Source organism: Protopterus annectens, chromosome 2.part0 (assembly GCF_019279795.1).
Source record: "Protopterus annectens isolate FY-2018-M chromosome 2.part0, PAN1.0, whole genome shotgun sequence".
NCBI classification, from domain to species: Eukaryota; Metazoa; Chordata; order Ceratodontiformes; family Protopteridae; genus Protopterus; species Protopterus annectens.
Genome location: NC_056728.1, coordinates 1,158,197,055 through 1,158,222,625, shown reverse-complemented (window position 1 = coordinate 1,158,222,625; position 25,571 = coordinate 1,158,197,055). Strand labels below are relative to the sequence as shown.

The following is a 25,571-nucleotide window of genomic DNA, read 5'->3' as shown; positions in this document are numbered from 1 at the left end:
GACATCGGCTGAGGCAAGAAAGAGTCCCCAACGGGGTACTTAGCTTTTTGAAGTCTTCGGTAGCTGAATTACAGGAGCTGGCCGACCGGCACTTGTGAACTGCTTCTGCTTCGGGCACCACGCAGCAAGAAAGACTGAGGAAGATGGCATCGGCTGACTCTTTTATACCCCAGGTGCTCTGACGTCGGGGAAAGGGCGACATCAGCCGACGCCGGACCCAGACTTTGGAATCCGGCCGACCGAAGGGCTGCCTGAGGCAGGACAACCCATATGTGATGACTGCAGATGCATCCTTGAAGGACATCTATTAATAAAGGGAGGGAAGACTAGTCGAGAGACTACTAACACTACTAGAAAAGATCTAAGGGAAAAATATCTATCAAAAACTAATTATAAATATAAAAAATCTTAAATACGACCTGGAGCCGGTGAAAACACAACCTCATAGCTGAAGCGGCAAACGAGATCTGGGTATATAACGCCTAGCATTATGGGACATAGCATAGCCTCGAGCCGGTAAAAATAGCTCTCAAGCTTTAGTATTAGGCCGAGTCGGAGCCGAGGTTCGGCTCCGAACCCATCCAGCAAGAATGAAGGCGAGATTGACAACTTAACATCAGATGTTGCAACTGATCTGGTTGAATGCGCTTTGACCTTAGATGGTAGAGAAGCTTTGTTCCATTGATAAATAAAGCAAATGCAATCTCTTAACCATTTAGATAAAGTAACTTTGGAAACAGATCTTCGCAATTTTAGTCCTGAGAATGATACAAATAATTGGCTGGATTTTCGTAATGATTTAGTTCTGTCAAGATAAAACCGCAATTGTCTATGTATGTCAAGTAAATGTAGGGAATATTCTCCTTTGTTAGAAAAATTTAGAAGAAGACTAGTAGATCAATCGTTTGATTAATAGTCAAGTCTGAAATCACTTTGGGTAAAAAAGAAAGGTTAGTCCAGAGTGATACTCTGTTCTTATGGAACGTTACGTAAAGATGTTTTATGCACAAAGCTTGCAACTCAGAAATTAGTCTTGCTGAGGTAATGGCCACCAAGAATAAGAATTTCAAATCGCAATTGGCAGCAGATTCAAAGGGAAGGCGAGTCAAGGATTGTAGAACTAAAGTTAAATCCCAGGGCTCGATCAGCTGTTTGAAGGGAGGCCTATTGTGTAACTCCTTTCAAAAAGGTTTTACAAAGGCAGTGTGAAATCAAGGAGGACTCCTTGAAATCATTATGAAAATTGGAGATTGCCACCAAGTGTACTTGAATAGTTGAAGCTGCAGCTCCTGAGTGAAGAAGGTTAGACAAGTAATCTAGCACCATAGAAAGCAGGTCCGAAAAGGGGTTTACTCCATTTTTATGCGTCCAAATTATGAATCTTTTCCACTTGCTTAAAGTTTCCTGGTGGATGGTTTATGGGAAGCCAGAAGAATGTGGTGGACAGGGGAGGACAAGTTGCTTTGTCTGGGAATTACTGGAAGTGGAGGAGCCATGCTGTCAGCTTGAGGTTCGATATGTTCGGATGTATCAACCCCTGTGGGTGCAACAGCAATTTCGGAGCTGGATCCAGAACCCATGGCTGATGTACTAGGTGAGGCCAAAGAAAGAGAAACGAAATTTGTCTGGGCCAGTAGGATGCAATGAGAATTACTCTGCTTTTCAACCAAAGAGCCTTCTTCAAAAATTGTGGGACCAGAGGAAGGGGAGGGTATGCATAAAGAAGTCACGTGGGCCAATCGTGCACCAGAGCTTCCCTCGGGGACTCCCCCTGGGGAAATTAGGGCAACGCATTTGTCATTTGCGGGGGATGCAAACAGATCGCTGCAAGGCTGGCCCCAGCGACTGAAGATTTCAGTACTATGACAGGATTGAGGAACCACTCATGAGGCAGGAGAATGCATCTGCTCAATTTCTCTGCAATTATGTTGGATTCCCCAGGAATGTGCATTGCTATCAGAAACCAGTTGGAAGCTATTACCCATTGCTAAATTTTCATGGCCTCTCGACACAATGGGTAGGACTTTATTCCCCCTTGTTTGTTGATGTACCAGACTACTGACATGTTGTCAGACTGGATGGCAATCGTTCCTGAAGGGAGAACAGGTTGAAATGCTTGCAACGCTAGAAGCACTGCTCTCAGTTCTAGGACACTGATATGCACCTTGGGACCCAGGTGGACAGTAACCTCTCCTTAGATAGTTACATCGCCAAAGTAGTCAGGAAGTCCTTCTACATGGCACACCTCATCATAAAAGGGTTCTCATCCAGGAAAAAAAGAGGTCATTGTTCCCCTCTACTCGATACTCATTAGTCCCATTATAGAGTACAACGCCTCTTTTGGAATGTACCTCACAAGACAGCTGCAGCAGCTGGAAAGGCCACAAAAGTACCTCACAAAGAGGATTACTGGCCTCAAACAAATGCCCTACACTGAGCTGAGCATCTCAAAAAACTCGAGCTTTACTCCGTAGCATATCGTCTACTCCGAGGTGATCTCTGCCCAACATATGAAGCTACGTCAAATCCAGAGCTGTTGGACATGCTACACCTAAAGAAATCCCAATCCCTTCGAGCTACATGCTCTAGGGACCTAAACCTTCTCACCAAAATAAACAGGACATGCTGGAGGGATAGATTCCTGCCCCAGAGACTTCCCATGCTCAGGAACAGGCTACCCATCTATGTCAAGCAAAGTTCTTCATTAGCACTCTTCAAGAAAAATCTTGATGAATGGATGGGAAATAGGAAATACACCCTGGGGATCACTTCTGTGGTTCTGCTCGACAGTGGCACATGAAAATAACTTTCTTGGGTGGCATAAGCCAGGGAACCTTGTTGGCTAGGCTTAAGTAGGCCCTTGGGCAGATAGCCTAGTACCTACCTATGAACCTATGCAGGTTGGCCTCCAAGGGTGACCAATTGCCTTGTACTGTCCTTCCCTAGAAATGCCCCCTCCCCGCCATCAGGGAGGTGTCTGAGGTCACTATGGCTCTGGGCTGAGAGGGGGAGAAAGGGTGACTCCATAGGTGGTCCTCTGGCTTCATCCACTAAATTAAACGTTGTTTGCACTGATTTGAAAGGACGTAAGGCGAGTCAAAGTGGACCACTGCGTTAGCAAAAAGCCAGTGTAGTAGTCTCATGTGTAGTCTTGCTAGTGGAACTATTGTTATCAATGCTGCCATTGCGCCTAACAGTTGGAGGACTGGCCGAGCTGGAGCTTTGTCTTGAAAGAGTATCACTTGGACTTGAGATCTGAGTCTTTCCAGTCTATGGAGTGGGAGGGAGAGTAGGCAATATTGAGCGTCGAAATTTGTTCCTATGAACACCAATCTTTGAGAAGGAGCCAAGTTGCATTTGTCTTTGTTGACTGTGATCCCTAAGTGTTCAAGTAGTTGTAGAGTGTAATGAGTGGCTGAAACTAGTAGATGCTTGGTTGGGGTGGCGAGGAGCCAATTGCCTAAATATGGAAACACCCGGAATCCTTGCAATCTCAAGTGAGCTATTACCACTGCCATGCATTTGGTGAACACTCTGGGGGCAGCAGAGACACCAAAGGGCAGCGCTCAGAATTGGTGATGACTGGTTCCCAGCCGGAAGCAGAGGAATCTTCTGGAGCATTTGTCCATTTTTATGTGGTAATACGCATCTTGAAGATCTATCGAGCACATCCAATCTTCTTTCTCTAGAAAAGGAAGTATAGACTGAACCATGACCATCTGGAATTTTGTTTTCTTGACAAATTTGTTTAAGATGCTGAGGTCTGGAATTGGCCTCCAGTCCCCTGACTTTTCTGGCACTAAAAATAACCTAAGAGTCGAATCCGGATCTTATCTGGTCTGGTGGGAGTGCCTGGATGGCTCTTTTTTGAAGCAGCTTTCGGATTTCTTGAGGTGCTACTTCCCTTTGACTGGGCGGAATGTTGGGAATATACGTTAGCTGACTTGGGTAAAGGTCAAAAGGGATGTGGTAACCTCTGTCAATTATTGTCTGTACCCAAACATCTATGGTTATCTGCCAGGCAAGGTGCTGCAGAGAAAATTGTCTCCTGACTGCTTCCAGAGGTAAGCAATCGTACTGCTCTTCAGGAGATCTGATATGGTTGTCCATTGAAAGAATCTCTGGATCCCTTATTATGCGGACCTCTTCCTCAAAAGGGGCATCTTCTGGTTGAGTTCCCCCCCCCCTGCCCCGGGGGGAAAACTCACCATGTGTGTCAAAAAAAGAAGAGGTCTCTACGGGAGCATTCAGGAAGGAAGACTTAAAGGGATCCACAAAATCACATAAGCGCATCCAGGCTTGAAGTCTCATGACAACGCCTACACCCGCTGCTCTAGCCGCACCTTCGGTAGAATGGCAAATCAACTGCATGGAGGAGTTAGAGACAGATTCCAGGGTGGCAAGCTGTGAGGCAACTTTGTCACATACCCCATCTGTAACTGCTCCTGCAAGGGTTTCTGAGATTAGATTTCTATGAAGCTGTGTGAAGTGTGCCAGATAGTTCACGGATTGAATGGCGAAGGTCGCTGAAGAGTACACCCACTTCCCAAGTCTATCGCAGAGACTCCCTGTTGGGGGGGGGGGTCAGTAGAGTTCTCCTTGGCTAGCTCTTTCTTAGTGGTCACCACAACCATAGCATCTACTGGCAGGCCCCTTGGACCAGTGTGGACTGTCCTCTGGAGGAGAAAGAATTTTGTCTGGTCTGGAGATAGGTTCAATGGTATCCGGATTCTTCCAGGCACGCTGCACTATGATCTGAACCAGGTCATCTGCAAGCGGAGTTACCCAGAAAGTAGAGGGCCAGGCACGGAAAGCCTGAAGAATACAGACTTCTCAGAGGAAGGGGTGGTGGACTTCCAGTCCCCCTGCTGCTTTAGTATCTCCAGTATGTCTCCAAAGGAGACATCGTCATGGGGGACCGTGGGTATCCTTCCCCTTCATTTTAGTCTGTATCTTTGGTGAGGGATTCTTCAGGGAAATCTATGTGCTTCCTCTTGCATGATCTCTTGCGAGGTACCTCCTCAGTGGGGGCATCTGAGGAATAATCTGCAGAGTTGGTACCTTGTGGAAGAATGTCTTGAGGTTCCTGTGCCCAGTGTCCTTGAGTAGTGGGCTGCGTCAACTGTGGCTCAGAGGAACGGTATCTATGAGTCTCTGGCTCCAAAGGTACCAGCTGGGAGCCTGCTGAGGCAAGCGCCCTCTCCATCACCTGGAAAGCAGGTCCTCCTGAAGAGGAATGGGAGCCCAGAACTGAGAAAGACAACCTCAGGACCGGGTTCACAAGCTGCTCCGACGAACCCACTCCCAGGGAAGGAGCCATGGGAGGACCCAGTTCTGTCAAAGCAACAGGAACAGTAGTACATGGTGCTGAGGAAAAAACAGGAGCAGCACTAGGGATCATGGTGCCAACAGACCAGTGTCGATCCACAGGATGGCCTGGCTCCAAATGAGTTGAAGGTGAAAGGGTAGACTCCAGAGCCATGGTAAGGTCTACCAATGGAGCCGAAGAAGCTGGAACCAGGGCTGGCATTGGTGTTGAAGACTCAGATACCTCCAGAGAGATTAAAGGAGGAATGTATGTAGGAGTCCATGGAGAAAAATCCTCTGCTCAGCGTGGGAGGGAGGATTTGGAGGGTGTTGGAAAACGTCTGGCCGCCAGGAGCTGATAAACAAGCATCCCTATGTCCAGTTCAAAGAAGCTCCTGGAGGAGTGGGTGGATATCCCTGATGGGGAATCAGGACACTCTAGGAAGGGGCTACATTGTTGACTAAGGAACAGATCCACCAAAGGGGAATATCGAGTCTGAGCGGTTATTTCACCTTTCAGCACCAAGTTTGAAAAACCTGTATGATTGTACAGGTTGGGGGGAATTGACCAGTGTTGGGATGAGTATTTTCGGTGCCAAAAGGGAAGTTGGTATTGCTGTCTAAATCGGTGTCAAAGTTTAAGGAATAGTGCTGAGGGTGGCACTGTAGTCGACTGCTGAGGCGCCGGAACCAAAGATGGCACCATGGAGGGGATCTAAGTCCCCAGTGCAGAGGATGTAGGTGCCAATTTAGAGATTTTTGCTTTCGGTTCTGATGATTTGGATTCACTAGTGTGACGAGGGTAAGGATTTACTGCTCTTTCTTGGAAGGAGATGAACCCTCCACCCAGGGTTGCCAGATTTCCAACAAAGTGAGGATCAAAAAAAAAAAGGTCTTTCACGCCAAATGAGGACAAAAAAAGTCTTAAGGTCTTTAAACACAGAGCTACTTCTGTTTAATATGGAACATCAAGTAGTTCTGCATTAAACACAAGTAGCTCCGTGTTTACCAATTTTTGATTGGCCCGTATGCCAGTATACGAGCCAATCAAAAAACTCAAAAAACAGAGTTGTGTTTAATGCGGAACTGCCTGATGTTCCACATTAAACACAAGCAGCTCTGTGTTTAGCGATTTTTGATTGGCCCGTATGCCGGTATACGGGCCAATCAAAAAAAAAAAAAAAAAAAAAAAAAGCGGAGGGCTGTTTCACCGGGATTTAAACCTCCAGTGTGGGACTTGGGATAGGGTTGCTGATCCCAGGACAATCCCGCTCAAATAGGGACGTCTGGCAACCCTGCCTCCACCTCAGAGACAGCCTCCGCGAAAGGAGATTTAAGGACACATTTTAACTTAGCTTATTTTTACGTTCCACAAGTGTGCGGGAGCTAAAAGCTTTACAAATCTCACACAAATAGGTGTGGCACCCCGAGAGAGTAGACACAGGATGTATGGCTGTCCACATTAGGCATCTTCCTGTCACACTGATCACAGCTCTTAAAACCAGTTGTACCCTTTTTCTCAGACATATTGGCACAAAAAAGGTATATAATTCAACCACAAAAGCTAAAACCATCAAATGCAGAAAGAAACACACTCTCAACAACAAGGTAAAAGAAAGAAGTTTTTTTTTTTTTTTTTTAACAGAAGAGAAGGAAGGGGAATACCAACAATGGTAATGGGAAATACCTTAGAGGTAAGGGAGGGTCTGTACCAGCAATGGTACAAAGAGTACTAAATTTGGTAAAAGGAAGAAAATAAGAGAGGGACACTCACACATATAAGCGAGAGTAAGCGACTAACAATAGGCTAACAATGTATATAGAAATAACTAAAAAGAAGGTTTAACAAGAGACAATTTTCAAAAAATCTTTAAAGGACATGGCCGAGAGCTGGCTTGACATGTCTTGATTCATACGTGGCAAACGAGATCTGAGGTAATAGAGAGGGGCACTGTGGGTAAGACTTGGAGCAAGAGTTTTTTGGCTGGTGCAAACTTGTTATAACAGCCAACTCGGTACTGAGGACAGAACTGACACCATCAGTAAGGAATGAATGAAGATTAACAACATCAAATCAATTTTTTTCCCCAGTGTTTTTTTTTTTTTTTTTTTTTTTTGAACTGTGGCCTAATGTGGGTAACTGCAGGCACTTAAGCCATAAAGTTACATTTAAGCTGATGTATATTGGGGGAGGAGCAGCAGTTACAGTGTACAAGTCTGAAAGTGAAGGAGGACAGCAGAAAGGTGACCATATAGGTGACAAGGAGTAATGCCATATGAAGTGTACCACAATGGTGTTCTTACTTTGGATATAAACTAGTGAACTCACAGATTTTGTTATAGATGGCTTGAGTAACAAAGTGCTCTTAGTCGGAATAAAATGGCATAAGGGGTAGTTCTATATGCCAATCTGGGTATTAGTACTCTCTTAGCAAGAGCTGCTCTGACTTGATATGTAAGGTGATTAGATACAGAATAGCAGGCTTTCAATCGATTGAGGACTTTATCAATGGCATATTCAGTGTGGTGGGTGAATGTAAGCATGGGATCTAGATATAGACAAAAGTAACATTTAAGGGAGGACCAGGTTTACTGTGTTCTTTACTGTATCTAGGATTGTAAAATAGCTGTTTTCCTTAAGATTCTGTGGGGTACCAAACAGCATGGCTACTGATTTCTTAATGTTAAGATAGTTTATTTTCAATGACATGCATATAGATTGTGTATCTTTTTGGAACTGAACTTCAATTGTCTTGGCCAAGAGTCCTGAAATGTGCAAAAGGTATCAGCATACAATATCAGAGCTTCAGGAGACATTTTTCAAAGCAACTTTTTTTTAAATTGTCATGACATAGGCACATATACACTAACAGAAAATAATATAAACCATATTTTTTCATTTACATGCATTATCCATTACATATGTTTTCTTTCTTTTTAACAATCATTCACTCCAGCATTACATAAGTTGCTGAATTCCTGCCTTCCCTTACACCTCCTTCCTATTATGAAAATTATTCAGCAAGTATTGTTCCCACAAATTCCATTTATTTCTATGTAAATAGTGCCCTTTCTCTTCAGTACACACATACAGTTGGCTTATATTTTGATTTCCATTTTCTAGTAACTGCTTGTTTGGCAACCAAAACATTAACCTTATTAAGGCTTTACAATGTCTGGACAATATAGATCCTGTGTCCCACCTCAAAATAATAATTTCCTCAGTTACAGCAATTTGCTCCCCCAATAATTTTGACACAGTACTCTAATGTAGTTTTAAAATCGATTGGCTCATCACACTCCCAAAAAACATGTTCCCAGTTACCGCTCTCTTTTTCACCACACCTCCAGCATTTGCTATCTACCCAAGGACAAATTCCTTGAAATCTACTTGAGGTATAAAAATACTGGTCATTTGTATACTGTAATATTGTCAGAGATGTACAGTAGCAAACCTTTTTCACACTGCTAACCACGCCTACAGGGGTGCAGCAATGGCACTGAATCATGCCCACAATGCCTGTCATGAACTGTTAAATAAAATATAACCATACCTCTCAGCTGCCCTGTTTGGTTCAGAATGTCAAGATTTTTAGCTTCTATTCTATATTTAATAAAAAATATTTAAGTTTCAGACTAAATATCCTCCAGAAAATACATGTTAACAATAGATAAGACACTTGTTAACATAGGTGGATTGCCACCTTTAAAAAAAAAGAAAAATGAAAGATACACACTTTAGATTTCTCACAGGTGGCACTAAACAATAACAAAAAACTTTTGCAAATAGAGCTGGTATGCCACCTTTTAAAAAGTAAATTGTAGTGAACAGTATTTTAAAAGTTCACCGTCGCATGCTGTGATTCTTCTGTTGGGGGGATTTATTATTAAAAAAAACACATTTCTGTACGCTGTGTAAAATTATCAGTACACTGCAAGGCATTTCCAGGCAAAAGAAAATATACATGTATTACGGTTTTACTGGATGTCTGTTTTTCGGTAGTTATAGAACAGATTAATTTATTATGTACAATGAATGATGTATTTACAGCACATGTATTACTGTATGCTGTTCAAGTCTGTTCTTCAGTACATACAGGGCAAATTATTTGGAATATAACATCTGGATTATAAAGGGTAGGTCAAGTCATTATGACAAATGTATAGCATAATTTATTATATGAACAAATGCATGGCATTCATTGACAGGTTGTCCTTCAGTAATGCCAGCCCTCATCGACTGTCCATCAGCAGAGGAATGCCCAAACTAACGAGATCTTCATCTACACTACAGAATAACTAATACACCTATGCAAACACTTCCAAGCAAAAATCCTAAACTTTCTGGACTTTGTTGCATATTTGGGAGCCATACATATCTCCTTCCATTGTTCCTTTGTAAACTGCTTTTCCAGTCTCTCTTCCCAATCTTTTCTAACCTCCTTTGACTGATTCTTCTAGCTACCATGCAACATTTTATATACTCTACTAATTATACCTTGTTTTTAACAGGGAGTTTCTGTTCTAGACATGACTAAAGTTACTACTGGAGCTGGTCCTTTCATTTAGAACTCCCCCTATCCCTTTTTCTTTGACTGTACTCTTGACATCAATAACTGGGAGGGAAGGCACACTCGAACTTGCAGTGCAAACCTCTGCTTAGCCACATACCACTCTTTCACCTTTTTGTCTCTAGTTATTTGTTCAATATCTTGGTTCATTTTCAGTTTTCTCCAGTAAATTCCAGCACCATATTTCCTGTTTTCTGTAGCCCTAATTGTAGTCATCCTTATCTACGAGGAAATGGAAATCAAAATCTAAACTAGCTGTAATTGAAGTACTGAATATTGTTAAAGTGAGAAAAGAACTGGAAGTGACCTCATTATATAAGGGAAGGAGCAAATTACCTAGAAATAAATGGAATTTGAATATTGTTAAAGTGAGAAAAAAACTGGAATTGACATCATTAGATAAGGGAAGGAGCAAATAACATAGAAATAAAAGGAATTTATCAGAAAAGTGCACGTGGAATAACGTTCAGAAGGAGTGAGGTTTAGGAGAAGGCAGGAACTGTACAATATATGTAATACTGGGCGTGTAGGACAGTTGCAATAAGGAAAGAAAACGCAATGTATAATAACTTTATTACGGTTATTTTTCATTTCTGTTAGTGTGTGTGTGTGTGTGTTTGAAAAAAGCCATCAATTAAATGGTACTAGGATTAATCACAAAAACCCAGCAACTGACTGATGACGGCCTCATGTACAGGCGAGGGAAATTAACATTCAGCAACTGCAATACGGAAAAAAAATCCAAAATAATGCCTCACCTACATTACAAGATATTAGTTTCAGCCTACCTGTGGACCTTGTGTGACCTATAATAAAAGTACAGTTGTGTACCTACCATAAATGTAGATGTTTGAGTGTATTCACTGTTGCAGTCATTACCTTTGGGTTATCCTGCTGGCAGGCTACCCGCAGTCAGCCTAAATTCCAAAGCCTTAGTCTGGCATCGGTTGTTGTCGCCTCTTCCCTGACGTCAGTGCGCCAGGGGTATAAAAGATGCAGCCGATGCCATTTTCTTCAGTTTTTCTTGCCCCAGATGTCAGGTGCCCCCAAAAGGGTAGACTAAATAAATTATGCCAATAAACATGCATGCACTAAAGTAAACATTTCCTTCATCTACAAGCAAATACACCACATAGGTTGTATAGAATAGAGAAGTACAGATAAGACCCAGCAAAAGAAAGGGGGATGGTGGCAGGGAAACCTGGACTGCAACAGTGAATACACTCGAACATCTACATTTATGGGAGGTACACAACTGTACTATGTTCATCGTGTTTCACTGTTGCAGTCATTACTCTTGGGTTGAATCCCAAAGCGGAGGATGGGTGGCTGGGCTAAATAGGATTAGGAGAGGCTATGAGGCCCTACAGAACTGCAGTGGCAAAGCCTGCTCTGGATTTAGAGTAGAGAGGTAAGTGGTAGTGCTTTGTAAAAGTGTGCACTGAACTCCAAGTTGCAGCCTCTAAGATGTCTTTGGTTGGTACTCCTCTGAGGAAGGCTGCTTAAGTGGCTGCTGCTCTGGTTGAATGTGGCCTAATGCCCTTAGGCTCTGATTTGCCATGCTGTGAGTAGCAGAAACGAATGCAATGGCCTATCCATTTTTAAATAGTCTGTTTTGAGATGGCCTTTCCTTGTGATCCTGCAGCATATGCCACTAAAAGTTGCTCAGTCTTTCTGAAAGCTTTAGTTCTGTCCAAGTAGAAGCGTAGCTGTCTGTGTATGTCCAAAGAATGCAGAAGTCTCTCAGCCTTGTTCTGTGGCTTTGGATAAAAGGTAAGCAAGTGAATGGTTTGGTTAAGTGCCACACTGGACACCACCTTAGGCATAAATGTCGGGTTCGTCCTCAGAGAAACCCTGTCTGGATGGAAAATGATAAAAGGTTCCACAGCCAAGAGTGCTTGTAACTCCGAGACTCATCTTGCAGAGGTTATTGCTAGGAGCAGAGCTGTTTTCCAGGATAAGAATTTTTTATCAGCTGTTGAGGCTGGCTCAAAAGGAGGCAGTGTGAGTTTTTCCAAGACATAATTGAGGTCCCATGCAGGTATTGGTGCTCTCCTTGGAGGTCTTATGTTTCTGGCCCCTCTGAGGTACTGCCTTATTAAAGGATGAGAAAAGATAGGTGGTTCAGTATTGTAATGGGCTGAAATGGCAGAGGCATGGATCTTAATTGATGAAAAGGATAGGCCTTTGTCCAGCATCTCAGTTAAGTATATTGTAAAATCTGAGGAATATTTGGTACAAACGTGTCAATTCCTTGTGCCTGGTTCCAAGCACAGAATCTCTTCCATTTTTCTGCATAAGATTTTCTGGTAGTGGGCCTCCTGGCCTCCAAAATAACATCCATCACAGCTTTGGAGAGAGGAGTGTTCTGAATGGCTACATTATCTGCCATGCTGCCAGATTTAAGGTCCTGAGTTGGCTGTGCAGGATCTGACTGTTTTGTTGGGTCAGTAAGTGAGTAATCTGAGGCAATTTCCATGCTGGACCTTGAGACAAGTTCTTTAGGATTAGGTACCAGTGCTGGCATGGCCAGTCTGTGGCAATCAGTATCATTTTTGGCTTCTCTTGTCTGACCTTTAGGAGTACCTTGGGGAGGAGAGGCAGTGGAGGAAAGGCATATACTGTTAGGTTTTTCCAGCTGAAGGATAAGGCATCCACTTTCCATGCTTGCTTGTGATAAGTCCTTGTGCAGAATCTCTGTAGTTGGCAGTTGTGAGGGGAGGCAAATATATCTATGTCTGGGCATCCCCATTTCCTTGTTATCATGCTGAAGACTTATGGATCCAGTTTCCACTCGTGGGGATCCATGAGGTTTCTGCTTAGTTCGTCTGCCAGAGTATTTATTTTTCCTGGCAGGAATTGTGCTTGCAGGTGAACTTGATAAGTCAATGCTGTGTCCCACAAAGTCACGGCTTGTCTGCAGAAGGGGTAGGAATGTGTGCCTCCCTGCTTGTTTATGTACCACATGACTGTAGTATTGTCCGTCTTTATCAGTAGCTGTCCTGGATTAAGTATATCCTTGAAAGCTGTCAGGGCATTCTGAACAGCTAGCATCTCTTTTTGATTGATATGAAGATGCATCTGGTTTGCGGGCCATGAGCCCTGAATACATTTTCCTGCCATGTGGGCCCCCCAGGCATAATCTGATTCATCCGTTGTTAGTGTCTGCCTGGCTGTGGATAAAGTGAATGGCTGTCCCTTGTTGTGGTGACAGGCCTGTGCCCACCATCGAAACTCCTGTTGCAGGCAGGGAATCAAGGTAATTAATGTTTCCAGGCTGTGGCAATGTTGAGTCCAAACACTTTTTAGATACCATTGTAGTTTCCTCATATGCAGTCTGGCATATGGAATTAGCAGAATGCAGGATGCCATGAAGCCCAAAGCCTGCAGAATTTTTCTTGCAGATAACTGGGTCTTTGTTGCCAATATTTTAAAGTAAGAAGTCAGTTGCCTTTGTTTGTCTGGCGTGAGATAAGCCATCTGGGTAGTTGTATTTAAGCTTACACCCAGGAATATTATCTCTTGAGAGGGTACTAATTTTGATTTCTTTTCGTTTACTGTGTACCCTAGGCAAATTAGTAATCTTTTTACAAACGCCAGATGCTTTAGTAAAATGTCCTTGTTCTCTGCTTGAATAAGGCAGTCGTCCAAGTAAGGATATATTTGAATTCCTCTTTGTCTGCAAAATGCAATTACTGGTGCCAGGCATTTTGTGAAGACCCTGGGCGCAGTAGATAAGCCAAAGAGCAGTGCAGAGAATTGGTAGTGCATTGAGCCAGCTATGAATCTGAGGTATCTTCTGCAAGACTGTCTGATTGGGACATGTAGGTATGCCTCTTTTAGGTCCAAAGTTACAAGCCAAGCCATCTTGCCCAGCATAGGCAGAAGCTGCTGCAGAGTCAACATTTTGAATTTTGTAACGTCCAGAAATGTGTTTAGAATAGACAGGTCCAGTATTGCTCTCTAGGCTTTGTCCTTTCTGGGTACCAAGAAAAGTCTCAAGTAAAATGCTTGTCCCTGCTCTTGCTGTGGTACTCGCTGAATGGCCCTCATGTCCATGAGGGATGAAACTTGCTTTTGTGCCTCTTCCCATTGATTGTGTGGCAGGTCTGGCATACCTTTGCCCTTGGCAGGGTGTGAAAGTGGAACCTGTAGCTCTGAGACATTATGTTCAAGACCCATTTACCCTGGGTGATCATGTGCCAATTTTGTGAAAATAGTGCTAGTTTTCCCCCTAAGGGGGCTGCCAAAAGGTAAGTGCTTGGTTCTAGCAGAGGAAAGTCATTGGGACTGTTTCCTGTATGGCTGTAATTTGTCTTCTCTGCTTTTGGAGGTAGAAGCACCCCATTGTTTAGGCCTGTATGAGCCTTGGGGCTGGGATCTGCCTCTTTGTGGTCTGTCTGACACTGGAAAGGACCAATTCTTTGTAGGCCAGTTCCTGCTAAATCTGGGTGGCTGCACCTGTAAGAAATCCTTAACTGTCTGCACAGATTTTGCTTTGTCCTCCATTTTCTTCAACACAATTTTGCTTTAACATGATCAGGCAGATTCTGTTCCTTTAACTAAGCATGCCGCCTAATGACAGAACCCGTAACAGCGGCCCTGCAAGAGGCCTCCAGAGAATCAAAACCACATTGCAAAGTATGCTTTCCCACTTGTTCAGTTGCATGCAATAAATCCTGCATTTCCTTGTTTTCTGGACATTCAGAATTTGTTAACATTTTCTGTTTAAGCAGTGACAATAAGCACTGCTGATATTTAAGCATGTGAAATTGACAATTTACAGCCCTCACAGCCAAGGTAGCAGAAGTGTAAACCTTTTTCCCCCATCTGTCCAGTGCCCTTGAATCCCTATCAGAGGGAATAGTTTTTTTTTGCAGTGGAAGCCTTGACCCTTTTGGGACCCTGAGAAATAGTTTCTGGGTCAGCAGCAGGGTTTTTATAAAGAAATTTATGTGAATTTATAACCCTGTAATATCTGTCTGGCTTAACAGGTGCAGGTGGTAAAGAGTCAGGGGACAGGCTGGACTCTGAAAATACATCATCTACAATGTCTAAAACAGGAGGGATAGCAAGAGGCCTGTGCTGAGGTAGTAAAAGAAAATCTCTGAGCCTTTTCTTAGATTTTGAGTAGTCTTCACTCTCCCAGTGGAAGTGCTCCCTCATGGTATGCAGGGTTTCTCCAAAAGAATAATCCTCAGGAGGGGAGGCTGAAGGGATAAATTCTTCAGCATTGGATTCCTCATAGGGAGGGAGAGAATATTCTTGGTCAGAAGAGGAGTCAGAGGAAATGGAAACCTGATCTGAAGATTCATATTCTGTCTCTTGCCTAGGCCTCTTATCAGGAGGGGGATGGGAACCCCTGATCAAAGTAATTAGGTCTTCGGCCATTTTCAGCATCTGTTTTTTAGGCATGGAGGCCTGTCCATGGGCTTGCTGCACTTGTTTCTTTGTCTTTAGTGGTGCTTTAGTCTTTGCCTTTGAAGCTGTAGTCTGTTTTATATACAACTGTGTAGGCCTAAAAACACCCTCAGAAGCCGATCTGAGTGAATATTTTCCAAGTGTCCAATACCTTGAGTTTCCAGAGGCCTAGTCTGCTCCACGTGGGAGTCGGAAGCAGCCTGCGGCTCTGAGGTAGCGGGTGTCAGGGGCTGCGAAAGCGTCTCACTGTGAACCGGTGAACCAGCGACTGGCTTAGAAGACTCGTCGTCAGTTTTGGACCTCGGATGCCTGTCCTTTTCCTTTTCCTTGCGTTTCTTGTGAAATGCGGTAGTCAGATGGCTATCCGACAACATTGTGTAATTAAATCTTCGGCCAAAGTAATGAAATGCAAAATCGTACCGACACTTAATAATGCATTGGTTAAATCTAGCACAAAACCTGCAATTAGCAACGTCATGATCAGGGCCTAGGCAAGGAATACAATAAGAATGGAAGTCCTTATGAGGTATTTGCTTCCCAGAAGAAATACAATTATTAACTTTTTCTGACATCGGTCTGGAGCAAGAAAAATGTTTCCCCAATGGGGTACTTAGCTTTAAATGAAGACTTTGTATCTGAAATTCGGACACGACAATCTCAGGAGTCGGCCGACTGGCACTTGCGAACTGCTCCTGCTTCGGGCATCGCGCGGCAAGAAAGACTGAAGAAAATGGCATCGGCTGCATCTTTTATACCCCTGGCGCACTGACGTCAGGGAAGAGGCGACAGCAACCAACGCCGGACCAAGACTTTGGAATTCAGGCAGACTGTGGGTAGCCTGCCAGCAGGATAACCCAAGAGTAATGACTGCAACAGTGAAACACGATGAACATCATGTACAATGCATGTATACGTCTATGTGTCTACACACACACATACACACACATGGCACAAGACAGTGAGTGTGTGCTTATATCAGTTATGGTAGGATACCAGCTCATCTCAAATGAGCTGAAGAAGACGACACAGCTGATGGTGTCACACATTAACAAAGGCCTTTAATCTGCCTCAACACAAAACTACTGTGTCTTTTATGGGACATTCTTATGCACTGTACTATCCATACATACACAGCTCTTGCACTTGTACAACAAAAGAGTTAATTTTACAATGATATGGGATACAGGCAAAATGAAGCTGTTTTAAGCCAATCACAGATCATGATTCTCACCCCCATAAGAATTCATACTTGTAATCTTGACACCTACTTGTCAATAGTTAATTTAACCCCACAATAAAATAAAGGTTCTCGGTTTCAACTATAGAAAGCTAAGAGTTTTTCACTTTTAACAATTGCAAATTATGAGTGAATCACTTTACCTGGTTGGTGCTGGCAGGCAAGTACGCTAAAGCAGCAGCAAGTCTACCCTGTGCAGCAAGCAGATTAGCATACTGACTCATTTTTTCAGCCAGGAGGGCCCCCATAATGTTTGGATCTGCTGTCTGGGTGATTTCTACTGCCTTCCGTAAGATAACAACCTTCTCAACCAAGTCCTGGTATGGAAAAAAAGAAATAATCATATACAAATTACAATTCACTGCATCAAAAAGTTGTTCTGAATATCCTGAATTTAAAAATACTACTTTCACAGTTCAAAACAAAAGATGATGAACAGATACAAGCCTTTAACTTTATCATATAACAGATAAACCCTACACTACATGTACACCGTTCTGAGTGAGCAGACAGCACAGTCACAACTCACTCCTTCTTCCTCCTAATTTTAGTTTTCCTACCGATTTTCTTGCAGCTTTAAATACTGACAGGGATTCATAAAGGTTACCACAAATTGTAGACAACATGTACACTTACTGTAATCTTTCTGAGTGAAGAAAGCACAGAATGTGGTAGGGATGTTCTTGACTACACATTGTGTACACTTAGTGTAGGCTTTATTGAATCTCTCCCAAAGATTTATCAGGTTATACAGACTCTGGTAAATCACTGTACAAAATAGTTACATATGGTTGGTTGTACACGCACTTACCACTACTTCCCTTCTAAAGATGCTCATCCAGCAAGCCTTCATCACTGATGGGGAGTTCTGACTTGAAATAAACTTTTGCGGAATGCCTTCTTCCTACTCTTGCTTGCCACTACCAGTGTTGAAAAACCAAGCTCACAAAATAAGAAATGAGACAGAAACTGAAGATATGAGAAACTACAAAAATATCTAAGAGGGTGCAGAGATTAAAGAAAAGGTATTAGGTCTGCAGAGTGATTAATGCTCGCAGACTTGCAGACACAACTGTTCCCTATACAACTAACTGATTTCTGCAAGGGTTGCTCAGTCAAGCAGGCTTTTAGCACAGAGTGAGTATCAGGCTGTACTGTTACATCAGGCAAAGGTACATCCCCCCATCTATCAGGGAAAAGATTAGTTCACTGAGAACTGCTCTTCTAAACCCTGCATGCCCTCTGCAAGCAACAATCAGCTTTTAGGGTTTCACAAACACATGATTGAAGGACTACATGCTTGCACTCAAAAAACACTGGACTTATGTGCATCCAGTGCGGCAACACTTCTGAGGCAATGAAGTTTGAAGACTTTTTTCTTTTTTTTTTTTTTTTTTTGCTGTCCTCAACTTTCATAGGGAGATCATCATCCAGGGTACCAACTGAACTTGCTCAGCTTTAGCAGAGATGGCCTAGCATGCAGGACATGAAGGCTCTCCTAACATCCAATTTGTTCTGCAGGTCTTCCGCTGAATTTTTAAAATTGTTTTTTTTTTTTTTTTTTTTTTTTAATTATTTCTTTTTTCTTTTTTTTTTTTGAGGAAAATGTCAAATATACCAAATGAAAGTATACTCAAAGCAATTTAGGCAGAAAAAAACTTGCCTGATCCTTACTGGTAGTAGCATCCTGTTCTAAAGCATTCTGAAAATCTGCCACTCAAAAGTAACAGTTACCAGAAAAAAAAATCACTTTCCAAGACATAAACTCTGTAGGAAAACACAGGTTCAAATGTAAGTATACTTATCCTTTCTAAAAGAAAATGGAAAACTCTCCGTCCCCTCCCCAAGAGTGCAATGAAAACCTAAGGGACTGAAGTATGTGGTAGATACTTATCAAGAAAGGCTGGAACAAGTCCCATTGAGTTACTTTTTTTTTTGTTTCTTAAGCATCTTGAATTGAAATATAAACATGTAATGTTTAAGGCAAACAGTGGATGAAGGAAGGAAAGAAGGTAGTTCATTCATTTTCCAATACCTGCTTTAGTCTACTTGAGGGTCATGGGAGAGCTGGGGCTATCAGTGCAAACAATGGGTATAAGGCACAGAACCACTCCTTGACTGGGAGAATAGTTTGATTGATGCACACAAATAAATGCACATCATACTAACAATAATGCATGTTTTGGAGGACTACCAATTCTACCTCTTATTATATTTTGGAATGTTGGAGGATACTCCAGCTTCTGACAAGAATCAACATGGACATAAGGAAGACCTACACACTGCAAAGAAAGCACTCCAGCTGGGACATGAACTTGACAAGTGCAGTAAAGAAATCCTGCACAATGACTTTTTTTTCTGTATATCCCTCCGTCCCTCCACGTACTTGACCATCAGCCCTCTCCAAATGGCTATATGACCTTGCCCTTTTGTTCCCAAACGGGGAGAGCTCACCACAGGAGGGCATTAATTTACTCAGTACTGGCGAGAGTTTCGACCGTTAGCATCACAATCTCTCTCTCTTTCATCTCAAACACCGTATCTGCCCTCATCCCAACAGCCTAAGGGTCTGGCTTCATCCCCACAAAGACCTGGTTGCTCAGATTTAAGGGTGGAACATGTTTGCAGGTTGGAGAACTACTTGGCAGCTCTTGGTAATTATACCAATGCACTTCAGTAAGGGGCAGAAGATAAGGAAGGCAGTTCAAGAAAACTTTATCCTTACTGGCAGAATCAGTGGTTCAACAGACAACCCATTTGCCTTTGACACCAGAAGATCAGAGATCTATGGGTTCTCTTCCCATACCAGGAGCTTGGATTTATTTTAGTGCACTGCAGCATAAGAGGAGTGATACTCTCCTCTGATCCTTCTCATCCTTCTGATGAGATTTCAAGACAAGGTCTTATCTACCCAAGATGGTCAAGGTCAAACTATTGTCATTCAACCGTACCACAACATTCATAGCTGAAGAAAATTATGTTTCTCCAAAATTAATATGTGAAGACAGACACAAATAATTACACATAAAAACAATAAATATACCAAAAAAGAATAAATATAAACTAAAATGATCAATTTTCAAAATATGAACTCAGAACAGCAATCACAATAAACCAACATATTCCGTACTAATGAGAATTAAGTAATCTAATAGCCTGTGAAAAAAACTATTTCTAAATCTAGTAGTCTTGCAACACAAACTACAATAACATTTTCCAGAAGGCAAAAGACTGAGCAGTCCATAAGCAGGATGAGTGGAATCACCAATTATTTTTGCTGCTCTACTGAGACAAGACAAGTAAAGGCAGAAGAGAAATTCTAACAATTTTCCCTGCAGTTTTCACCACTCTCTGTAGAGATTTCTGTTCTGAAACAGTACAACTACTATACAATGCTAAGAAGCCACCGGTCAAAATACTCTCTATAGTACGAAGATTTACTCTCCTCATCCTATGCAAAAAATGAGGAAGCTGCTGTACTTTCTTAACAAAAAAATATGTATTTATAGACCATGTCAAATCATCTGTGGCAGTTAAAACTTGCAAAAAAAGATTAAGGCAGCTTTTTCATTTATTATATTTGCACGCTTTTAATACTATTAGCACAACACTTAACATAATTGCATTTTTTTTTATATTCTATACGTAGCATTCTTCAACATATTCAATTACCCTCTAACCCCACCACAAACATTACTATATTCTCTTGAATACAGCTTCACAATTTTACACCTTGCCATGCAACAGTTCTTCACATCTATATTTCTTTTTATTCTACAACATTATAAACAACATCCTATCCACATTTACACTTCTATCCATATTTAAATATTTCCATAGAATATCATACATTCTGTATGTAAACACAGATTCAAACATAAGCATACTTATCCTTTCTAAACCTCTCTCTTTCTCCATGTTTAATACTATCCACACGCACAGCCAAGACCACTTACGTTACTACTTTTCTGTTGCGTATTTGCTACAATCTAACAAAATCTACAATTTCCTTTTTTCTTACCCTATTCCCAACAGATGTCATCTTCCCCTTCTACTATATATTCTTCATCATCATTACATTATAATGAATCATTTTTATGCTTCATTTGTAAATGAAGTCCACTTCAGTTACCATAAACATTTCAATGTTTTATTTGTTTCTGCAGCAACATATTATTGAGTTAATTTTCATTTTACAGAATGTCAATCTGATATCCATATTATACTCGTATATTACTAAGTTTGACAATTTCAGTGCTTGCTGTGTTTTCACTAATATCTGCATTTACTTCATCTTGCAAGAATGGACAGTTGAACCATAAATATTCCTCTTGATGATTTTTAATACACATAAAATTCTCTTGTTTTCCACAATGGCAATACCTCTTTTTTGTGCAGTAATGTATCAAAATGAGTTGCGTCTCAACAGGAAAAAAGTGATTTGGGTTGCAACTACAACTTAAAAGTTCCTTTCTTGCTATTCACCATAACATACTTGTTAAGTGTACTAGTCTCCCCTTTAATTTCAAAGGAAGACTAAACTTCTCAAGACTCATTCCATACTGTTCTGTAATCAAGTATTTTTGATTGTCATATACATTATAGCAAAGCTATGGGAAAAGGTTTTCATTTACAGTTCATACATATCTGTTGTTCTAAACTGCAACCCTATTTTTCCTCTAGACTGCAAATTTAAATTGTTAAACACAGACTTGCCACGTGGCTTAAAGTACACTTGGATACCAGGCTTAGGCATAACAGAATGATTAGTTCTCAAACAAACCCTGTCCCTGTGGAAAATGAGATAGGGTTAACTTACTGTAAGTTCTTGCAACTCAGACACCCATCTTACAGAGGTCACAGCAAACAATAAAACTGTTTTCCATGTTGAGAACTTCAAGTCAGATAGATCAGCTGGTTCAAATCGAGCAAGTGTTAGCTTCTCTAACACAAAATTAAGATCCCAAGGAGAGGCCTCTTATACAAACTTTCTTTCAAAACATTTTGACATTGGTAATACCAGAGAACAACTAGCCCTGAATAGGTCCTGATTACGTTGTTGGCACCAACTAGAAAACCTTTTCTATTTGCAAACATATGATGTTCTAGTAGCACACTTTCTTGCCTCCATTAATACCACTGCACATCATCAGTAAACAGATGCATAAAAGGAATTAAGGCCCTAACATCCAGACAGTCAACTGAAATTGATTGATGTCAGGGTGTATCAAAACCCCATTTTTGTGCAAGTACATTCACCCCATGAGGAATTTTGTGGTAACTTCCCTTGACCATTTCCACAAGAAGGGAGAACCATGGTTGCCTGGTCCAGAAGGGAGTCACCACAATGGTCTTCAGGGATTCCTTCTGATACTTCATAAATACCTTGATTTTTAGTGGAAATGGTGGAAAGCATTGATGGACAATCCTGTCCAAGGAAAAGAAAATGCATTTCTTTTTCATGCCTTCTTGCATGGAGTCATGGAGCAGAAGCTTGCCAGCTGATTACTCAGAGTAGGTAAAGATGTATCCTTGAGGTTTTCTCCACAGATGGAACAAATCTTAGAAGATCCCTGATCTAGTTTCCATTTGTAAGGGTCTTGTCCTGGTCAGCTCGTCTACACCACAGCTTTACACTGATGGAATGCAGGATGCCTGTAGAGTAAGACTGTGTACTGAAGCTATATTCCTAGCCAACATGGTTAGTCTGAAGAGGAGCCACAGCCTGGTTCTTCCTTGCTTGTTGATGTACCACATGACTGTGGTCCTGTCTGCAACAACTTGAAGATGTCCCAAGGACCAAAGACGATTCAGAGAGATGAGTGCATTGATTACAGGAAACACCGTTTTTATATTTAAGTGCTTGTGTCTGCCCTAGGTGTTTAACTGTTAAGAGAAAAAGTTCTAAAACATATTGTTATTTGTCTTTTTCCTGTTCTTGCAAAGTGAACATGTTATTTGTTGGGATATGCTTATCAAAGATGGGCCTCATCTGTGAACAAAATGCAACATTGCTTATGAACCTGAATGATATACGTTTTCTGCATTTCAGAATAAAAAGATTTGGTTATAGCTCAGTGAAGCCTGGGATAAGGACGCACGGCCGAGTAAGAGTTAATTTACTGGGGCAGGCTGTGTGTTCTGGAAAATTTGAGCTACCGTTGTTGAATTGAACATTCTGTACTTCTTGAACATTCTGTACTAACTGTGGGTTTGAGGTAATTTGTGATAAACATGTTTATCCTATATGTTTTTCATAGCCAACTGTCAACGGTCAGAAATGTAACAAAAAGTTGTTTTGCTTGCAGTATAAAAGTTGATGTCAGTAAACAAGTTGATCAGATCAGAGGAGATCAGATAAGTCCAGACCGGACATCTTGGCCAACATGCTGTGTAATCTGGTTAACTGCTAATAAAGGAAATTTCATCACCTGTGGCAGATGCGACTCGTTTGAATTTTTTCTTCTGACATCAACACACCTTGAACCTTCATCCATCTTGAAACTGCTCCCCAAGCAAACTCCGATGCATATCTGGTGGCCAAATGCTTTGGAACAGGGAGGGAGAAGGGAAGATCTGGATTTAAGGACATCTGTTGTCTCCACCAAGTGATTTCCTGTCTAACTCCAGCACTGGATCTGAAAAGACAAGGGTGTTGGTGATTGGACCAAAGAAACTTCGGATACCACTGTATCTTTCTCATGTGAAGTCTTGCCATGGGTATCATGAGAATCACAGCAGCCGTGAGTCAAAAAAATCCTGAGATATTTCCTCACAGTGACCAAAGTTTGAGTGGAAAATCCTAGAAAGAGATCTGGATACAAATATTTGTTTTCATGTTGAAGAAAATTTAATTGAACTGTAGTATCTAGTTCACATTCCAGAAACACAATCCTGTGAGGAGGAGACAAGAAAGAAAGAATTTTGAATCTTCTCTTGGAATCCCATCTTTAGTAAGAGATCTCTCATCCATGAAAGAGATTCCTAAGACTTTGAAAAAAAAAGACTCTGCAAAGATAAAAAAAAGAGATCTGGATAGAGATATTTCTTTTCGTGTTGAAGAAAATCTCATTGACATTCCAGAAACACAATCCTGTGAGGAGACAAGAAAGAAAGAATTTTAATCTTCTCCTGGAATCCCATCTTTAGTAAGAGATCTCTTATCTATGAAAGAGATTCCTAAGACTTTGAAAAAAAAAAGACTCTGCAAAGATAAGCAAGCCATCTAAATATGGAAAAATGTGGATACCCTCTGGCTTGCAATCGGCTACAACTGGAACTAGACACTTTGTGAATATACTTGGTTCAGTGGACAGCCCAAATGGTCAGGTACAGAAATGATAATGTGATCAAGACGCACAAAACCTTAACAACCCTTTGAAGTCTGAATGAATAAAAATCGGATAAGCTTCTTTTAAATTTAATGTTACCGGGAAATTTGAATGAGGGAGAAGAGGTTAACAGGTTGCAAAGAGACATCATTTTGAATGTAGGCAATACCACAAACAGGTTTAGGAAAGAAAGATCCAGAGCTGGTCACCAAGCATTTTCTGTCTTTGGCTCTAAAAACATCCTTTAGTAAAAACCCGTTTCTCACCTGGAAAGGGGAAACTGGTTCTATCCTTCCCTGGGACAGCTTGTGATGAACAGCTGGAAACACGAGAGTCTGGTCTGGAGGATGAGGAATTATCCCCTGGAAAGCAAGAGCTACCCACTGCCATCTGTAACCTTGACAAATAATTTGATGGAACCATTTGTCTAAAACTACCTGTTGCCAAATAGAAAAGTGGAGACACAGACTTTCTGGAAGAAATAAAAGGGGTTGCCAGTGTGTGTGTGTGTGTGTGTGTGTGGATGTGGATGGGGTGGTGGGACAAATTCTCAAATAGTCATTTTGAATTATTAGATTGTCTTTGGTTTTGGGAATTTCCAGAATTCTTCTTGGAACCCCTTTGCAATTTCTTCTTAAATGTCTCTATCTACATTTGGTTGAGACTTTTTATTATGCTTCTTACTAAAACTGTATGAGGAGTTGGAGAACCCTTTGGAAAATTTGGAAAAAGAGGGACGGAAAATATTAAGAAATTCCCTTTGTCATCACACTTTGTGATCATCTATGTCAAAAGAGGGAGACCCAAAAAGTAGTTATGTATTCACCATAACACTCCATCTGTGTTGTCCATTTTCATTCTTCAACTGTTGGATTCAGATCCAACTTGGCTGCTTTTTGCAGCCTGTAGAACACTGAAAACTCTCAAGGTCCTCTCCTACCCATAATTCACTAACCCCTTACCATACCGCAGATCGTCCTTGCTGACTTTTATTGAATACTGAAATAATAAATACCAGTATCTGGAGCTGAAATAAAGGGACACTGTTTTTTGTAGCATCTTCTGACCCTTCCAGAAGTCAAATTGGTAAGGGGTTGGAGGGAGGAAATTTGAACAATGAAAATGGACAACACAGATGGAACTTTATGGTGAGTACATAACTTCTTTATCTGATATAATTTTCCTTAACTCCTCAACTGCTAGGACAGAGTGCCCAGCTTCCTCAATCCTGGGAGGACACTGAAGAAGGATATTCCTAAGCATCGCTGAGCCGAAGGCTGCTCTTCGCCTATTGTAATGAGCAATAAAGGTATGAGGGTTAGACGAAGTTGCAGCCACACAAATATCATATAAGGAAGATGAGCTTTTAGAGGTTTTGTCAAAATCAAAGTGGCATTTTTTTGGTAAAGAAATGAAATATAATCAATAACCATTTATAGGTTCATAGGTTTATACTAGGCTATCTGCCCTAAGGCATTTACAAGCCTAGCCCAAAGTTTTGTGGCTTACGCCACCCCTTATATGAAAAAATACTGTGCCCATTAGTTTGTTGTGCCTCTGTCCAGCAGTGACACAGAGATGATTCCTGGGGTAAACCTACGATCTCCCATCCACAGGTCAAGATTTCTCTTGAACAGAGCCAACGAGGTGCTCTGCCTCACATGGACCGGGATTTTATTCCACAGCATAGGGAGTCTCTGAGTG

At 41.6% G+C, this 25,571-nt stretch overlaps 1 protein-coding gene across 1 annotated transcript in view; it reads right to left on the bottom strand.

The window, feature by feature from the left end:
• The window catches only part of SEC31A (SEC31 homolog A, COPII coat complex component), a 1,704,034-nt gene that overhangs the window by 464,750 nt on the left and 1,213,713 nt on the right, over nucleotides 1-25,571 (bottom strand). Inside the window, exon 21 of the mRNA XM_044060384.1 lies at nucleotides 16,680-16,853. Within this exon, the coding sequence (XP_043916319.1) occupies nucleotides 16,680-16,853 (174 nt within the window). The remainder of the gene's footprint in view (nucleotides 1-16,679; nucleotides 16,854-25,571) is intronic.